The following is a 16391-nucleotide window of genomic DNA, read 5'->3' on the forward strand; positions in this document are numbered from 1 at the left end:
TTAAACATGTCTCACACACGTCTTAAACATGTTTAAGTCAGTTTTCTCTAATAATCTTAGTCCGAGCTAATTACACCTCAGTCGCACGTCTCAGTCTGGTCCTTTGGTATTTCAGTGAATGAGAGCACGGCGAGGCCTTACCCCAACAGCGGGCTCGGGGACATGCGCGGGTTCGGGCTCGGGGGCGCGCTCCTGGCGGGGCTCGTTGCGTGGCTCGTTGCGTGGCTCGTAGCGCGGGTCAGAACGTGTCTCGTGGCGGTAGTTGGCCGAGTCATCTAAAAACACCAAGAAAAAAAATCACATTTTAAACTAAAATAAATAAAACAATAATTTGACATCTATAAAAGTGTTTTATTAAACACACATTATACAGAAAAGAATATAAAACTGATCTCATTCTGTGTGTCAAGACAAAACAAAACTTTCTTTTTCAAATTAAAACATATATGAAAAATTTAAACTGTGTACCTGTGGGGCCCATGTATTTGCCCTTTTCTCCCTCGCGGTATCGAACCTGAAACAAACATTTCAAACTTTACACATTTGTTACTGTTTTTTATATAAAGTGAAGTTCCTTTTTTGCCCAGCAGAGGTCTCCCTGTGCTTTTCTGAGGCATTGTGGGAAAAGGTGGGGCTGCATTCAAAGCCTGAAGGCAGCTCTTAAGGAAGTGACATATCAGTGACAGGAAGTACCGGTCACCATAACAACCCCCGGTGCCACATCACTGCAAACAGGTGAAGCGGAAAAGGGGGAAGCTAAATGAAGCTGAATGAGGCTGAATGCCTTTGTGTTTCCGAGAGGCGCTCACGAAGGAAGAGGTTTAACCACTTCATACACAACCGTCACACACGAGTGAGCACGACACAAACTCACAGATGATCTCATTTATATGACAATACGTTATTTTAAATATAAACATATACATCCCATTTCAATGACAAAGTGATTTTAAATATAAACATTTATATGACGATACATTATTTTAAATCAAACAAACTCAAGGATGATCTCATTTTAAGAAATCTGAAGAGAAACAGGCCACGTGTTTTTAGCCTTGGAGTGAATCAGGGAGAGGACAGGGACCTGAGGCTGCTGGAAGACAGAGACCTGGGGACAGAGACCTGAGGACAGAGACCTGAGGAAAGAGACCTGAGGAAAGAGACCTGAGGACAGAGACCTGAGGACAGAGACCTGAGGACAGAGACCTGAGGACAGAGACCTGAGGACAGAGACCTGAGGACAGAGACCTGAGGACAGAGACCTGAGGACAGAGACCTGAGGCTGTTGTTTCCTCATGAAAGTTTCTATGAGGCCAAATTCAAAGTCTTTTGCCTGTGTCTCTCACATTTAAGTAAAGTTTAATAAAAGAACAGACTCGATACCAATCCCAGTACCGCAATGATAAAAAACACTGTTTAGACGAAAGAATTATTTTCAACATTAAATGGTAGAATGGTCTTTTATATGTGGACTAAACCGGGTTGAAATGAGGTGTAAACCAGGAATAAACCAGGCCTAAACCATGGTCTTATACAAACTATGTGTCTTATATCTGTGTGATACCTCAGTGGTCCAGTATGTTCCATCGTGGTCTGTTTTGTTCTAAGATTCTTTTTCACTAAACTGGGTTAAAAAAAGCGGATGATGAAACAAGAAACTGTTTCATTTGTGTCAAACACAAAATCCACTGACCCTCAGTGAGAAATCCACACAGACTTTACTGTGGACTCAGTTAGCACTGTTAGCGAGGAGAGCGTTAAGAGGCTAACAAGTCAGTGGCTGGAGCAGTGGGTGGAGTGAGGGGAGGGTTCGGGTCATGAGCGGAGCAGACAGGGTCAAAGTGACCACGCCCATCTCAGATTCAGGTGTAGAAACATAAAGACGACAACAACAACGAGCTCACGCTAAACACCTGTGAAGTGCTGAAATATTCATGAAGTAAAAGGACAAATAGTGTCAGGTAAGGTAAACCACTTTAAAGAATACTCTAGGGCTTTTCTGATGAGGCGTCTGCTCGTCTCCATGGAGAGGTTATTGCTTTGTTGGGAATGTTCCTCAGTATGGTATTAGGCCAATTTATCGCCATGGAGACAAGCAGGTGACGACAGAAAAAACATAGAAATCATAGACTGTATATATATCCCTGGACATAGCTAACCTGCTAGCTGCCGCGCTCCAAACAAGAATTTTGGTCTGAAATGTTCATATTAACCTGCTCTACATGATGTCTGCTGTCTTTATTTCACTATTGTGTCTGTAAATCAAGATATCAACATTAATAACAGACAAATCAGGCATCTTGTATCAAGATACATGAGATTTCCCTTTGAAGCGAACATTTTCAAAATCTTGTGTAGAGGATACAACCCTGACATAATGTGCCTGTACTTCAGCCACAGTCTGTACAAAGACGTGACTCAGTGAGTGTGACATCGATGAAGCTCATCGAGTTTAGAGCAGTTATAGGGGCCAATGTGGAGCCAAGTATTGACCACGAGTAACGTAGCAACCAAAGAGCCAATCTGGAGCGAGAGACTAGAACGGAGAGTGAATTGGAGTCAATGGAGCCAGAAGTGCGCCCATGATCACTTCCTGTTTGGAACGTGGTGGCTAGCAAGTTAGCTACATCCATTTGTATAAACAGTCTGTGGTTTCAACAATGTTTGATATTTACAGAGAATACTATACTGGGTTAATGCTGCTAAAGAACGGCAGAACAACAATCACATGTTAGTATCACCATCAACAACTAGCATGCAAGTATATAAAGTATATATAAAGCATAAAGTATATAAAATATATATAAAGTATATATAAAGGAGTGCCTTACATCGCTGATTTGTAGCTGTGTTTTCTTCAGTCTATCCAGCTCCGGTGACTCAGTGACTGAAGTAAAATTTCCTTTGTTCTTCACAAAGTCCTGTTTGTACAGAACCTGCAACACAAACACAGAAGAAAACACAAGAAATTAAACGTCTGACTGTGGGACTTTAAAAACATATTTTGTTTCGCAGCATTTTTTTTTTTTCAGGTGAATTATTCCATTAAAAAACTCTTGAAGGTGAGATTTAAATGTTTTTGTATAAACTAAAGGGACACCCCTAGTCACAGAAGATGCTCATGACCAGTGTGTTAATAATATTATTATTATTATTATTATTAATATTATTATTATTATTACTACTGTCTTCACCTCCTGTCATCAGCCATGAAGTGGAGTTTGAGTTTTGAGTTTTATATTGAGTCAGACAAACGGCTTTTGCTGCATAAGGCTCCAGGTTAAATTGCTGCACATCAGCGCTGAGGTGGTGCATTCAAGTCTTGATACTGATCTAGGGCTGGGCGGACATTTCCTCCCTGTCCAAAAATCACCACACACACGCACACGCACAAGCACTTACACACGCACTGCATTGTCAAACCTCTCAGATAACCATATATGGAGCTGCTAGTTGCCAAAATGCCTCATCAAACAGGAAGTGAGCGTCACCTCAGTAGCAGGCTAAATGCATAGCTTTGTTTGCCAACATAAGCTCCTGCCTAAAAAGAACCTGTGTGTGTGTGTGCGCGCGCGTGTGTGAAGTTTACATCAGCTCCCATTGGGCACCGCAGTTTTCTAATGCGGAAGTCAGCGAACTTGTTTCTTTTATGAAGTGGTTTCAGATGAATGTTGTGATTTAAAATGTGTAAATTATAACATAATGATCCACAGGGGTCAGAGGATATAACTATCGAGACATAATTGCTGCCTTGATGAGCTTCATTTGGAGCTGAACGCTGTGGAGGCGTCACACTCACTTAAAACCATAGTCTGTTTAAAGAAGTGGACTAAGTCAATTTCAACATTTTACTCCACACAAACAGAAGTGCCGTCCTCCTCTCTTCCTTGTGCCGCTGTGACGTGTCTGTGAGTCACTCCCTGCAGCTAATGTGCTTAAGACCGCTCAAGGCCTTTTCTGTGTCAAAAGATCAACAGTGTTTATCAGCAACCAAGCTAACTATAACGTGATACAGACACAAGCTAACTATAACGTGATACAGACACAAGCTAAGTATAACGTGATACAGACACAAGCTAACTAAAACGTGATACAGACACAAGCTAACTATAACGTGATACAGACACAAGCTAACTATAACGTGATACAGACACAAGCTAACTATATCCTGATACAGACACAAGCTAACTATGACATGATATAAACACAAGCTAACTAAAACGTGATACAGACACAAGCTAACTATAACGTGATACAGACACAAGCTAACTATATCCTGATACAGACACAAGCTAACTATGACATGATATAAACACAAGCTAACTCCATCTATCCATTTTCTTCCACTTATCCGGGGCCGGGTTGCGGGGGCAGCAGTCTAAGCAGGGACTCCCAGACTTCCTCTCCCCCACACATGTCCTTCAGCTCCTCCGGTGGGACCCCATCGTTCCCAGGCCAGCCGAGAGACATAGTCCCTCCAGCGTGTCCTGGATCTTCTCCGGGGCCTCCTCCCGGTGGGACATGCCCAGAACACCTCCGTAGGGAGGCGCCCAGGAGGCATCCTGAGCAGATGCTCGAGCCACCTCAGCTGGCTCCTCTTAAAGTGTGGGAGCAGCGGCTCTACTCCGGGCTCCTCCTGTGTGACTGAGCTCCTCACCCTATCTCTAAGGGAGCGCCCAGCCACCCTGCAGAGGAAACCCATTTCGGCCTCTAGTATCCGCGATCTTGTCCTTTCGGTCATTACCCAGAGCTCTAGACCACAGGTGAGGGTAGGAACGTAGACTGACTGGTAAATCGAGCGAACTATGACCTGATATATACACAAGCTAACTATGACATGATATACAGTGTTCCCTCGCTATATCGCGTAAAAAAAAAAAACAAAAAACAAAAAAACATGCAAAACTGCACAGTGTATGACCGCACATTGTGTTGTGCGTCCTGATTGGCTAAGGGACGTGCCGTGTCTCCTGGACAGTATAGAATGCGTTCAGCCAAATTTACATAAATGTTTGAATCTAGCAGTGTGACTCTGAAACGCCAGGGCGTGAAGAACACGTTGGACGCCTTTACATTTGAGGGCTGATGCTTCCGACGCGTCTCTTGTACGCTCTGGATGCACATCATCTTAACGCGCGTCCTCAGCATCCGTTGCAGTCTCTGCAAGTGCCTTTGGATGTTTTGTTTTTGCCTGTGTCTTTGTGAACACTGCAGACCAGCTTGAAGAGTGACTTTAGTGTATTACATAAAAACCATCAGTGGAGGTGATCTGCTCTGTCTGTATCCAGCTGGGATTAGCCTTTATGCTAGCCAGTGCGCCCGGCATAATTAAGATGCCACTAGTTTGTGGCTGATGTCTTTCTACTTGTTCTGGATAATGAGTGTACTCTCTGATTGGGTGATGCTGTGCATCAAATGGCAAAAAGTTCAGCTTCAACTTTTGGACACGTGAACAGAGCGAACACTCAAGACCTGCCGCGTCAATGCCAGATTAGCACTGTTCTGACGCTTGAAAACGCGCTGCAGAAAGTGGACAAGACACATGTCCACTAGAGACTTTGCATGTAAACTTGCCAAAAGGAAGGAGGAAAATAGCATAAGGTCGACAACAGCAATAGGTTTTAGCAAGGATGCAAAAAAGGTTGTAACCATCATGTGGATAGAGTCTGCTTGAGCTTTGAGGATCAGTGACTGCAGGCATAAAAACACTACAGGACATTACAGCGGAGCGGCGCCAGGACAAAGAGGCGCAGTCAGAGGAATTGCGAAATATGTGTGAGTCACTATTAATAATTTCTTATGTGGCCAACCTTGTAGGTTGATCATTGAAATAAAATTTGTTACAGTATTTCTTAAAGCTGTCATTTTTATTTATAGTATAGTATTTGGTTTCGCTCTATAATATTGTGCTTTTTAAATTTTTTTATCTACAAACGTTTGAACTTTGAGAGTGTTTAAACAAGAGAGAAATGTGAGAAAATGTTAATGAATATCTGAAAAAAGTGTATGAAGTGTGTAGTGAGGGGTTTTACAGCTTTAAAATATATATAATAATTGTTAAAAAAATAAATATAAATTCTACTTCGCAGATTTCGTTTAGGAACATACCCACGCATTAAACGAGGGAACACTGTACACACAAGCTAACTATGACATGATATACGCACAAGCTAACAATGACATGATATACGCACAAGCTAACTATGACATGATATACGCACAAGCTAACTATGACATGATATACGCACAAGCTAACAATGACATGATATACGCACAAGCTAACAATGACATGATATACGCACAAGCTAACAATGACATGATATACGCACAAGCTAACAATGACATGATATACGCACAAGCTAACTATGACCTGATATACGCACAAGCTAACAATGACATGATATACGCACAAGCTAACTATGACATGATATACGCACAAGCTAACAATGACATGATATACGCACAAGCTAACTATGACCTGATATACGCACAAGCTAACTATGACCTGATATACGCACAAGCTAACTATGACCTGATATACGCACAAGCTAACAATGACATGATATACGCACAAGCTAACTATGACCTGATATACGCACAAGCTAACTATGACCTGATATACGCACAAGCTAACTATGACCTGATATACGCACAAGCTAACAATGACATGATATACGCACAAGCTAACAATGACCTGATATACGCACAAGCTAACTATGACCTGATATACGCACAAGCTAACTATGACCTGATATACGCACAAGCTAACTATGACCTGATATACGCACAAGCTAACTATGACCTGATATACGCACAAGCTAACTATGACCTGATATACGCACAAGCTAACTATGACCTGATATACGCACAAGCTAACTATGACCTGATATAAACACAAGCTAACTATGACCTGATATAAACACAAGCTAACTATGACCTGATATACGCAAAAGCTAACTATGACATGATATACGCACAAGCTAACTATGACATGATATACGCACAAGCTAAGTATGACCTGATATAAACACAAGCTAAGTATGACCTGATATAAACACAAGCTAAGTATGACCTGATATAAACACAAGCTAAGTATGACCTGATATAAGCACAAGCTAACTATGGCCTGATATAAACACAAGCTAACTATGACCTGATATAAACAGAAGCTAACTATGACCTGATATACGCAGAAGCTAACTATGACCTGATATACGCAGAAGCTAACTATGACCTGATATACGCACAAGCTAACTATGACCTGATATACGCACAAGCTAACTATGACCTGATATACGCACAAGCTAACTATGACCTGATATAAACAGAAGCTAACTATGACCTGATATACGCACAAGCTAACTATGACCTGATATACACACAAGCTAACTATGACCTGATATAAACACAAGCTAACTATGACCTGATATAAACACAAGCTAACTATGACCTGATATAAACACAAGCTAAGTATGACCTGATATAAACACAAGCTAACTATGACCTGATATACACACAAGCTAACTATGACCTGATATAAACACAAGCTAACTATGACCTGATATACGCAAAAGCTAACTATGACATGATATACGCACAAGCTAAGTATGACCTGATATAAACACAAGCTAAGTATGACCTGATATAAACACAAGCTAAGTATGACCTGATATAAACACAAGCTAAGTATGACCTGATATAAGCACAAGCTAACTATGGCCTGATATAAACACAAGCTAACTATGACCTGATATAAACAGAAGCTAACTATGACCTGATATACGCAGAAGCTAACTATGACCTGATATACGCAGAAGCTAACTATGACCTGATATACGCACAAGCTAACTATGACCTGATATACGCACAAGCTAACTATGACCTGATATACGCACAAGCTAACTATGACCTGATATAAACAGAAGCTAACTATGACCTGATATACGCACAAGCTAACTATGACCTGATATACACACAAGCTAACTATGACCTGATATAAACACAAGCTAACTATGACCTGATATAAACACAAGCTAACTATGACCTGATATAAACACAAGCTAAGTATGACCTGATATAAACACAAGCTAACTATGACCTGATATACACACAAGCTAACTATGACCTGATATAAACGCAAGCTAACTTATATCAGGACCCAGCCCGGGACTCAAACAGGATTCAAAAAGGGCTGAAATAGGACTGAATAAACAGTATAACGTGAGCTGAAGCAGATGAAACGGCGTGAAAGATGGGAGTGTTACCGTGCTCTGTTTCTCAGACTGGGCTTTAAGACGAAGGTTCTCTGGAGTGTCGGCCACCACAGTGAATGTTGCGCTGGGGTAGTGTCTGCAACAAACACACAAACATGGTTTTATTACACATTTATCAAACACTAAATACAGTTTGAGTCATTTAAATCTAGTTTCAAAACACAAGCCACACATGTCTGCAGCCCCAAACGAGCTGCTGTTACGTGAATTGGGCCGGGGGCTGAAAACACTCTTTGTTAGTGCAAACCCAGGACTCTGAAAACATGAGGTGCAGGCTGTGAATGAGGTAAGATGTGTGTGAGGGACAAGCACAAGCTTCACTTAAAACGCTCCTGTAGCACACAAAATGGACTCTGTGAGGTTTAAACCAAGTTATAATGAACACATGCACAAACACATATACACACATGTGCACAAACAAAATGGACTCTGTGAGGTTTAAACCATGTTAAAATGAACACACACAGTCCTATAGGAATAAGAGTACGTGCACATAGGACAGCACACAAGTCACACAGGGACACCCTAAACGCTTGGCATTCCGTCGAGGGCGGGGCTTAGCGGTCCATGTCAATCAAAACTACCTGCAGTGTGCCGTTTAAGAAACAGACACATCTGCAGTATTTCTGTGATCTGTAAATACAGAGAAATACTTTATTTATAATCTTATTCCTCTAACCTTATTTATATTCCTATATATTATCCTATATATACACTCTATATTTTCTTTATACATAACCACGGACTGTACTTTATGTATTCTTTATATATTCTATGTTCATAAAGAGCCTCTGATGCATCGGTGAAAAGTTTTTTGTTATGATTTTAGTCTAAATTAAATATGTGAAAAAACTCTTTAAAAGTGTGTTGCCACGGTTGCAAGAGAACGTTAAGTCCCGCCCCCGGATGAAATGCCAAAGTTTAAGGGCGTCCCACACAGACAGACACAGCAGGAGAATGATGTCATGGGTCATGGCTCTGATTCTCAATGAATTGTGGGAAATCTCTCGGCAGCCCCAGAACCAGACGACCTGAAACAAATCACAACATACAGTGTGGCCATGACAACACAATCAAAGGTAAAGGAGCACTATGGAACTTTTATGGTGTGGGGCATTAAAAGGACAGATGTTACTGCTTTAACGGGAATGCTCCACAGTGTGGCATTATCAATCTTTGCATTAGAAGTGCTTTTACTGCTAAAACTCCCTCTGATCTGCCGCTCATGGCGTTCCCTGCTCGTCTTCAGACAGATTTAATGCCATACTGTGGAACAATCCAGGCAATAAAAGTGACATACGTCTCGTTTCCAGTGGTTCAACAGATGCTGTAAACACTTGAAAGGGTCCGTCCTCCACTTTGAATCATGTGAACAGTTTGAACTTTTAGCCCCGCCCCCTTGCCGCCACCCTGCCTTCTCACTCATATATTAAACATATTCACAGGCACTTCTTTCCACATGGTTCTCACCTTTGTGTATGGACAAAAAAACTGTTGATTATAGATGCTTTTATATGGTTCTCATCCAACAGAATGTCTTATAAAATCAAACCAGTGTTATCCTTCAGTGTCATTTGTAAACGCTTTAAAACAGACAGCGTTAGGTACGCACCGGTGCAGTGTTTTCTGTTTCGATACCAATACTTCGATACTGGCTTTAAATATCGGCCAATGCCTGATATAGACAATGCAGAGATTGAAAAATGACTTTATTTCCTTTAAACACAAACAGTACAAAGTAAAAATTATCCAGATGTGTTTTGTAACAGAACAGTTCTGTTTAATATTATGAGACGTTATAGGCCACAGCGTCCAGTAAATCACCAGTTTATAAACCAAAATGTGATATTGACTGAACCAATATCAGATCCATTAAAATGTTCAATATTGGTGCTGATCTTCAATCCCAGTGGGTAAAAGTTCAATATGTCTGTAATATGTCTGAAGTACCACACACAGGTCTGCTCCTGTCGCTCATTGATCTAAACCAAAGTCAATGGTGTGAAGAGTCTGTGTGAGATGGAGATCTGCAGAGGGTCAGTGCTCTGAGCAGACCTCCTTCAGACTCAAGTTTGCCCAGGGGCAGAAGAGAGGAGGGGGGAGAGGAGGGCTGGGGGCAGAAGAGGGGTGGCGGGGGGAGGGGAGGGGTGACCTCAAAAACAAAGCCTCCGGGAAGAACACACATAATCACAGAAAACATGGGACTAGCACCGGGAGGAAGCCATGTTCTGATGTCCTTCTCAAAAAAACAGACCTCATTGTATTTTGTTTCATTCACACATGTTTGAGTAACACTTTATTATTAGTCTGTCTACATCTCCAAAGCTCAAAACGCTCTGTTCCACCTTGTGATGTCGTGAAGTGGTAGTTTTCATGTTAACAGCTCCTTTTACCTTTAGTTCAGTAGAGATCAACAATTCCAGGACTGAAATGATCCAAATGATTCTAGTGAAGATGTGTGGAGTTTAAAAACACAGTGGAGCACTTCCGGTATTACCACATGATGACATCACAAGGTGGAACAGAGTGTTTTCAGTTTGAGAGAAGAACTCAGCCTAAAGATGCAGAGTTTGTGTGTTAAACATGTGTGAATGAAACAAAACACAACTCCAGGTCTGTTTGTGATGAGGAAACAACATTAGAACAGATCAGGGAGTAGAGGAATATGGCCCTTTAAGACTTATGATAACACCAGTTTTTACTGATTTCAAATGTTTTTGATGGACTCATATAAAATCATCTCAATAATATGAAGTGTTCTAGGGCTGAGAATCACGGGGTCTCATCACATCGTGAGCTCACAACACGATGGAACAAAGAGGTGCCAGAGTCTACCGTACAGTTAGCCTTGCGCAGTTGGCCTCGTACGTGCTCCGATCCCTTCAGCGAGACCCATCCCAGATTGGTAACTATTTAGAGAGCTGCACATCAGTCTGCTGAGAACCAGGTTACATACTGTGGCTTTAATATAGTAACTCCCTAAATGTGTTTAAGGTCAAATGTGTTCAGGGCCCAGCATCAGGTCATGCTGCATTCAAGTCCTTTTGACAAAAAGATTACCATTTTATTTTATTATTATAGACTTGTGCTTCATGTCATTTTTAACACTGAATATACTGGGCTGATGGAGGTAAACTACAGACTGTAAAGGAACAACAGACTGACGTCACCACAGCATTCGGCTCATCGATGCTAACAGTTATAGTGACGATTTGGAACCCAGTGGAATTCGGACCACGACTATCATGGCAACCAAAGAGCCAATCAGGAGCGAGGCTGTTCAAGGTAACAATACAAAAATGTATTGTTACATCTTAAACATTTTGAGGTGCTTTTTTGGACTCTTCCAGGTTCTTACAGACTCATTTCAAACAGCATGACACAGAAGCACAGGAGGTCGGTTGGTGACACCGCCCCCTGCCTGAGAAAAGGCGGCATTTCAACTTCAAAGATGCTCCCAAAAAGGAAACCACAAACAGACACGCCCGACCCAGAACTGAAGAAGCGGCTTGGATGAGCAGTGAAACGTCTTCCCTCTTACAACAATTTGTCCAGTTGATAGATTTGAACTTCGCCTTTTGTTGGGGTAAGAATGCACATTTGTCTACGTGATATTTTAAACCTAAAAAACACTGACATTTCAGGCAAAGCAAATAACATCGGCATGGAGACAAGCAGGAGGCAGAAAACAGAAAAATGACATAGTCGAGCTTTAACATGGCTCATTATGTTGCAAACAGCACAAGAAGGTACAAGGTTTAATTCTTGGGCCTTTCAGTTTGCATGTTCTTCCTGTGCAGGTTTCCATTAAAGGCCCATATTCCTCTACTCTCTGATCTGTTCTAATGTTGTTTCCTCATCACAAACAGACCTGGAGTTGTGTTTTGTTTCATTCACACATGTTTAACACACAAACTCTGCATATTTAGGCTGAGTTCTTCTCTCAAACTGAAAACACTCTGTTCCACCTTGTGATGTCATGTGGTAATAACATTACCTTGAGCTGTTAAAATAACAAGAATTTCCACATTTCAGACAAAACATTTTAAAAATGTAGCCTGTTTATGAGATCCAGCCAGACTTGAAAAACTTGCACGGTTATTGGCTCATAAATAACACACAGGAAAAACTTGCACACTCCAAAGAAACACACCCCACTGCATGTTCTGCCTGTGTTTGGGGTTCAGTGTGGTGTGCTTCTTTGGAGTTTGAACCCCAAACACAGGCAGAACATGCAAACTCCAAAGAAACATACTACACTGAACCCCAAACACGGTGAGAAAATGCAACTTCCTGTGTTTGGGGTTCAGTGTGGTGTGTTTCTATGGGAGAACATGCAACCTCCATAGAAATACACCAAATTGAACCCCAAACTCAGGCAGAACATGTAAACTCCAAAGAAACACACCCCACTGCATGGTCTGCCTGTGTTTGGGGTTCAAACTCTAAAAAAAAACACACTACACTGAACCCCAAAACACAGGCAAAACATGCAGACTCCATAGAAACTCACCATACTGAACCTCTGAACTCTGAAATGCTTTCCAGGAAACAAGATGAGGAACCAGAACGACTCCTGTGTGACGGTTTATTGAGCGAGTTTCCAAGAGTCAAAACATAAATCATGTGTCTTTAGAGCTTCAGCCGTTTCAACAAAAATCCTTCTACTACTTCACACCTCAAACCCACCAGCCCAAGTTTAGCTGCTGGTGGCATACGCGAGGCGGCATACGCGAGGCGGCATACGCGAGGCGGCATACGCGAGGCGGCATACGCGAGGCGGCATACGCGAGGCGGCATACGCGAGGCGGGCATACGCGAGGCGGGCATACGCGAGGCGGGCATACGCGAGGCGGGCATACGCGAGGCGGGCATACGCGAGGCGGGCATACGCGAGGCGGCATACGCGAGGCGGCATACGCGAGGCGGCATACGCGAGGCGGCATACGCGAGGCGATTGCAATGTTTCAGCTCCAGAGAAAAGAACTGGCATCTGTAAGAATGTTTATGCAAAACCCAGTCAACTCTCCAACTCCCGTTTTTATTGCACCACAAAATAAAATGAAATACTCGGGTGAATTGTCTTGGTCAGCTTGGAAAATTCACTTTCCACAAAACAGATCAGCCAATATGTGTTTGTTCATGGCCGATACAAATACAATATAGTTTGTTTAGAATCAGAGCGGCTCGCCGATATGATCTGCTGATAATTTTGGGCTGATTTAGATTATTTTCCCATAAAATAATGATTTGATTTAACAATATAAATATCACCTGTCCATTTTACTGCTCTGCATAATTCAACTATAGTTTAAAATTTTTTTGTAAATGATTTGACGTCCACAGTTTGTCCTATGTCCCAAAATGGAGCTGTGTGATCTCGTTTGTGCCATCATCATCGCGGTAAAGGGTTAAAATAAAGAAATTTAAGAAGCAGTCTGCCCCAAATATTGGCCCAGGCAGGAGACCAGGCCAATATCCTATACACAAAGAAGACAAGATATTGGTGTATCTTTAATACAGGAAGTATCTCCATTAAGACTGGTCAGTCTATGGCACCGGGACACACACCAGTTCTATTTATCTTGCAGAAGAAAAATATTTCCAAAGTCTCTAAAACTGGAACTTCTCACGGTGAAGTTTACGGAGTTGGGTTTAAGATTAAACAAACTGAAGGAGGCACAATAAACAGGCCTGAAGCAGAAGCAGCTTCTGCCGGACGAGAGTCAAAGGCCAAAGTGATGCTTCTATGGACCAAAACGTGCACCATGTGACCAGTCACCGGAATGTTCCACAGTGTGGCATTAAACTTCCACCATGACATATTTTGAGGTTCAATATAAAACCACATTTGTAGTGCTGTCCGAATGCCAAATTGGTCAAAAAAGTAGTGCACTTAAAATGTCCCACAATGCACCTTGAAAAGTAGTGCGTGGGTCACTAGAACGGTCAATATAGACCACAATGCGCTGGGAGCGTCATAAAAACAGCAGCCCCCTCGGGAAAATGCCTGTTCCCTCCCTATTTTTTTTTTTCTCCCCTACATTGACAAAGGAAATTCCTGAAGTTCCTGAGCAGTGACAGGATGAGTCTTGGCCAATGAACCACACAGAGCTCAGAGGGAGTGTACGGGATCCCCCCCAAAACCAGGAGAATGATCTGGCCATGAGAGCGACCAGAGGGACCAGAGGGACAAGCAGGACCAGAGCAACCAGAGGGACCAGAGTGAGGAGAGGGAGGAGAGTGACTAGAGCCACCAGAGGGACAAGAGGGAGGAGAGTGACCAGAGCGACGAGAGGGACGAGAGCATTTTGTCGATCAACCCCCGTTTTCACCTCCACTGGTATGCGGCCACTGTGACGCCACAGCATGCGGCGATTTGTTGTGTTGATGTTTACGGCGACATCAGCTCCCATTGGACACCACAGTTTTCTAACGCGGACTTGTTTCTTTTAGTTAGTTGAATATTGTGTTGTGTAAATTATAACATAATGATCCCTCGGCCCTGTTGAGCTTGAGTCTCTATAGTTCTTATCTCTGATTGGTTCTAAAAAATAATCATAAAAGATCAGGATTTATCAGTTTGTCCAGACATCATTTTAACGGATCCAACGTCGTTGGCGGTGACTCAGCTGTATTTCAGGGTTCTTCACATCAGAGTTGATTCATGCATTTGTGTTTGTGTTAGGTTGTGTTTGAGTAAATCAAGGACTGCCCTGCATTTGAGGCTTAACTGTTCTGAAAATTGCTATTTTCACCTACCCCCTATCCATGCCCACAGCTCTGTAATTACTCAAGTAAACGCAGATATGTCATGATGATAATCATTTGGTAAACCAACAGATGTGCCAAGGTGTCTCCAGCTGAGTCATAAAAACTGAACAGAAAAATACAAACATAGCTCCAAACGACGAGGTTCATATCACATCATTGTCACGTCGTCATCTTCGTCATCATCATCTTTGTCGTCTTCATCACTGAACCGCTTCTGGTGTCGACACTGATCCAGAAAAATGTGCTAGATCAGACATCGGCTTCCAAATATTGGTTCAGTCAATATCCTACTTAGACCATAGACTGAAGAAGTGACTGAGTGAGTGTTCAGCTCCAAATGAAGCTCATCGAGGCTAGAGCAGTTATAGGAGCAGAATCTGGAGCAGAATTCTGACCGTGAGTATCATAGCAACCAAAGACCCAATCTGGAGTGAGGTAATGCCCCTTCCCACCTGCACCACTGGTTTAGCAGGGGGTGGGCGCTTAGCAACACTGAAAATCAAACCTGTTGCTAACTCTACCAGGAGCGGCCCCGGGGAAAGAAGGCCCCCGATTTGTCTGTTATTAAATGTTCATATCTTAAGTTACAAACACCGTAATAAAAATTTTAAGACCCAAATGACGAGTCTGACAGCAGCAGCTGCAGAGAGAGCGGACACAGTTTTTACACAGAAAGTGAATTGAGCCGGAACGATGGAGCCAGAAGTGCGCCCATGATCACTTCCTGTTTGGAACGTGGTGGTTAGCAGGTTAGCCATGTTCATTTATATATACAGTCCATGGTTGATAATGAAAAATTTATTGGGTCAGATATCAACTTCCAAATATCGGTTCAGCCGATATCCTGTTGGACAAATAATTTGATGTAATGAAACTTTTACAGGTTAACGTTAGACCAGAAAGTCTCAGAACAACTTTGTGGAGCTGTTTTTATCTCTGATGCAACGACTGTTTGAACTTTCATTTATACAAACATCTGGGTCAGTTTTGTGTTATGTTCATTCTGTTATAAGTAAATAAAATCGGTTTTCAGCCCCCGTTTCGGTTGATTAGGGATGGGACGATATTAAATTTTAGACTCACGATTATCGTGGCCAAAATAATCGCGATTAACGATATTATCGCGATAATTATTAACCTGTTAACGTTCCGACGGCCCGGGCCTACTTTACAACTTTACAGCAATGTACATACACTTCTGCATCACCCACACAAACAATCTACACATCAAATGAAAGCTGCGCCACTCGTCTTTCTGGATATGCAAACCATTTTCACCTGCAATCACCACAGTGCTGACAGGAAAGACGTTTTTACAGGAAAGTCACAAAGTGTGAATCTGGA

At 42.2% G+C, this 16391-nt stretch overlaps 1 protein-coding gene across 1 annotated transcript in view; it reads right to left on the minus strand.

The window, feature by feature from the left end:
* lasp1 (LIM and SH3 protein 1) overlaps window positions 1–16391 on the minus strand; it is a 33221-nt gene that overhangs the window by 4152 nt on the left and 12678 nt on the right. Inside the window, exons 3-6 of the mRNA XM_033971494.2 lie at window positions 8265–8349; window positions 2832–2936; window positions 469–514; window positions 142–275 (exon numbers count right to left, since the gene is read on the minus strand). Coding sequence (XP_033827385.1) covers window positions 142–275; window positions 469–514; window positions 2832–2936; window positions 8265–8349 — 370 coding nt within the window. The remainder of the gene's footprint in view (window positions 1–141; window positions 276–468; window positions 515–2831; window positions 2937–8264; window positions 8350–16391) is intronic.

The sequence above is a fragment of the Periophthalmus magnuspinnatus genome, chromosome 8 (genome assembly GCF_009829125.3).
Source record: "Periophthalmus magnuspinnatus isolate fPerMag1 chromosome 8, fPerMag1.2.pri, whole genome shotgun sequence".
Classification (NCBI taxonomy): Eukaryota; Metazoa; Chordata; class Actinopteri; order Gobiiformes; family Gobiidae; genus Periophthalmus; species Periophthalmus magnuspinnatus.